The 1,546-nt window shown below is 60.1% G+C and overlaps 1 protein-coding gene across 1 annotated transcript in view; it reads right to left on the reverse strand.

The window, feature by feature from the left end:
- The window catches only part of LOC123127770 (uncharacterized), a gene marked incomplete in the record, with an annotated part of 2,989 nt that extends 1,475 nt beyond the window's left edge, over positions 1 to 1,514 (reverse strand). The window contains 1 exon segment of the mRNA XM_044547605.1: positions 1 to 1,514. Coding sequence (XP_044403540.1) covers positions 1 to 209 — 209 coding nt within the window.
- Between the last annotated feature and the right edge of the window lie 32 nt (positions 1,515 to 1,546).

Below are 1,546 nucleotides of genomic sequence, written 5' to 3' on the forward strand. Positions count from 1 at the left end.
CGTGAGGCCATCATGCCCATAGCGACCCATCGAGCTGGCGCGTCATGCATGGCCTGAGCATCAATTGGTCTGGACTGTACGAACGGGGCAGCCACACCACCAGCAGGCGCTAGCAGCCCCTTGATCCTGCGTCCGCCCCAATCTCCAGCAATCCCAAGACCACCAGGGCCGCCGAAAGGGTGCCCGCCCAAATGGAGAGTCGAGCCCATCCCAGAGCCATCAACTCACCCCCTGAAGCAGAAGCGCGAGAGGTCATGTCGCCTGGTGAGATCCTCGTCATTTTCCGGTTCAAAGTTTGGGCGTAATTCCATGAACGCCACCGTGCGATCCACCACATCCAGGACGTGAATCATGAGCGGGTGGACAAGGGTGAGCCTCTCTGTCGGTGGCGCTGGTGGTGGCGGGGAAAGTGTGTATTCCTGGTTGAAGGAGTTCGGCAACCCCGCGGGCTCAGGTACCTCGAAATCGTACATCTTGGGGATGCTAGATGGATTGCGCATCCAAGCGGTGACATCCATCTGCCAACGATCGTCAGGAGGGAGGATTTCCACCAGCTGGCCACCTAGGTTATTGATGAGCTGGCTGAGCGTTCGCCGGCAGCCCCTCAATACCAATCTTGCAGAAGAACTCGAGTTTGCCGCTGCTTGCCTGGGAACTCCGATGCCAGCGCCGAAAAGCGACGGACGCTCCGGCGCACCGAAACTGCCCCGAGCTGGTGAGCACCCTCTCACAATCCACAGTGGAGGCGAATGTGATGAAGAAATCTACCGGGTGCGTCACTTCCACCCGGACATGTCGCCTCTCAACCCCGCAGAGTCGAGCCAGAGATTGGACCATGGCTTCCGCAGACATGGCTGGCCTCCTGCCCAGCACCGTGGCAAGCAGTGTGTGATTTCTGAAATCTGCTTCAAGCTCATCCATCCCCGTGGTGCGGGAGATGATACCTCCACCCCGCTCAGGTCGCAGGTCTGGATCCCCACGGATGCACATCTCGCCAGAGAAGCGGGACTGGGCCAGAGGAGGTTAGTTGGCCATGTCACAAGGCGGCGGCGGGCGACGGGGGGAGCTCTCCTGCTTAGACCAGTCGGCGGAGGAGCGAGCAGAGGGGTCGGGCTCAGATCTGGGCTGCAGGGGTGGAGGGTGTGACGAATCTGGAGAGGAGTGGCAGCTTCTAGCTATGTGGCCCGTGAGCCAACAGCTGTGGCATCTTATCTCACCGGAGCATTTAGATTTGAGGTGGCCCGACTCCAGGCACTTAAAACACCTACCAAACAACCACCGAGGAATCCGAGGTTTGGGACCAGCTGGCCGCCTCACGACCGGGGATGCGGCCACATAACGGCGCTGGTGACGACGATTCCTCACTTGAATCCAACCGTCGTCGTCTGGTTCTAGATCAACAGACGCAGTACGGGACCGGCCCGGCAGTGGCGCGTTCGAAGACGAGCTAGGAGCAACTACGTCGCGAAAAGAAACAGACTGAATGGGGGCGTTATCTGGCCGTCGGAGACCGGAGTGGTCAACCCACGGGTGAGGCTGGTGGGGA

This window comes from Triticum aestivum, chromosome 6A (genome assembly GCF_018294505.1).
Source record: "Triticum aestivum cultivar Chinese Spring chromosome 6A, IWGSC CS RefSeq v2.1, whole genome shotgun sequence".
NCBI lineage: Eukaryota > Viridiplantae > Streptophyta > Magnoliopsida > Poales > Poaceae > Triticum > Triticum aestivum.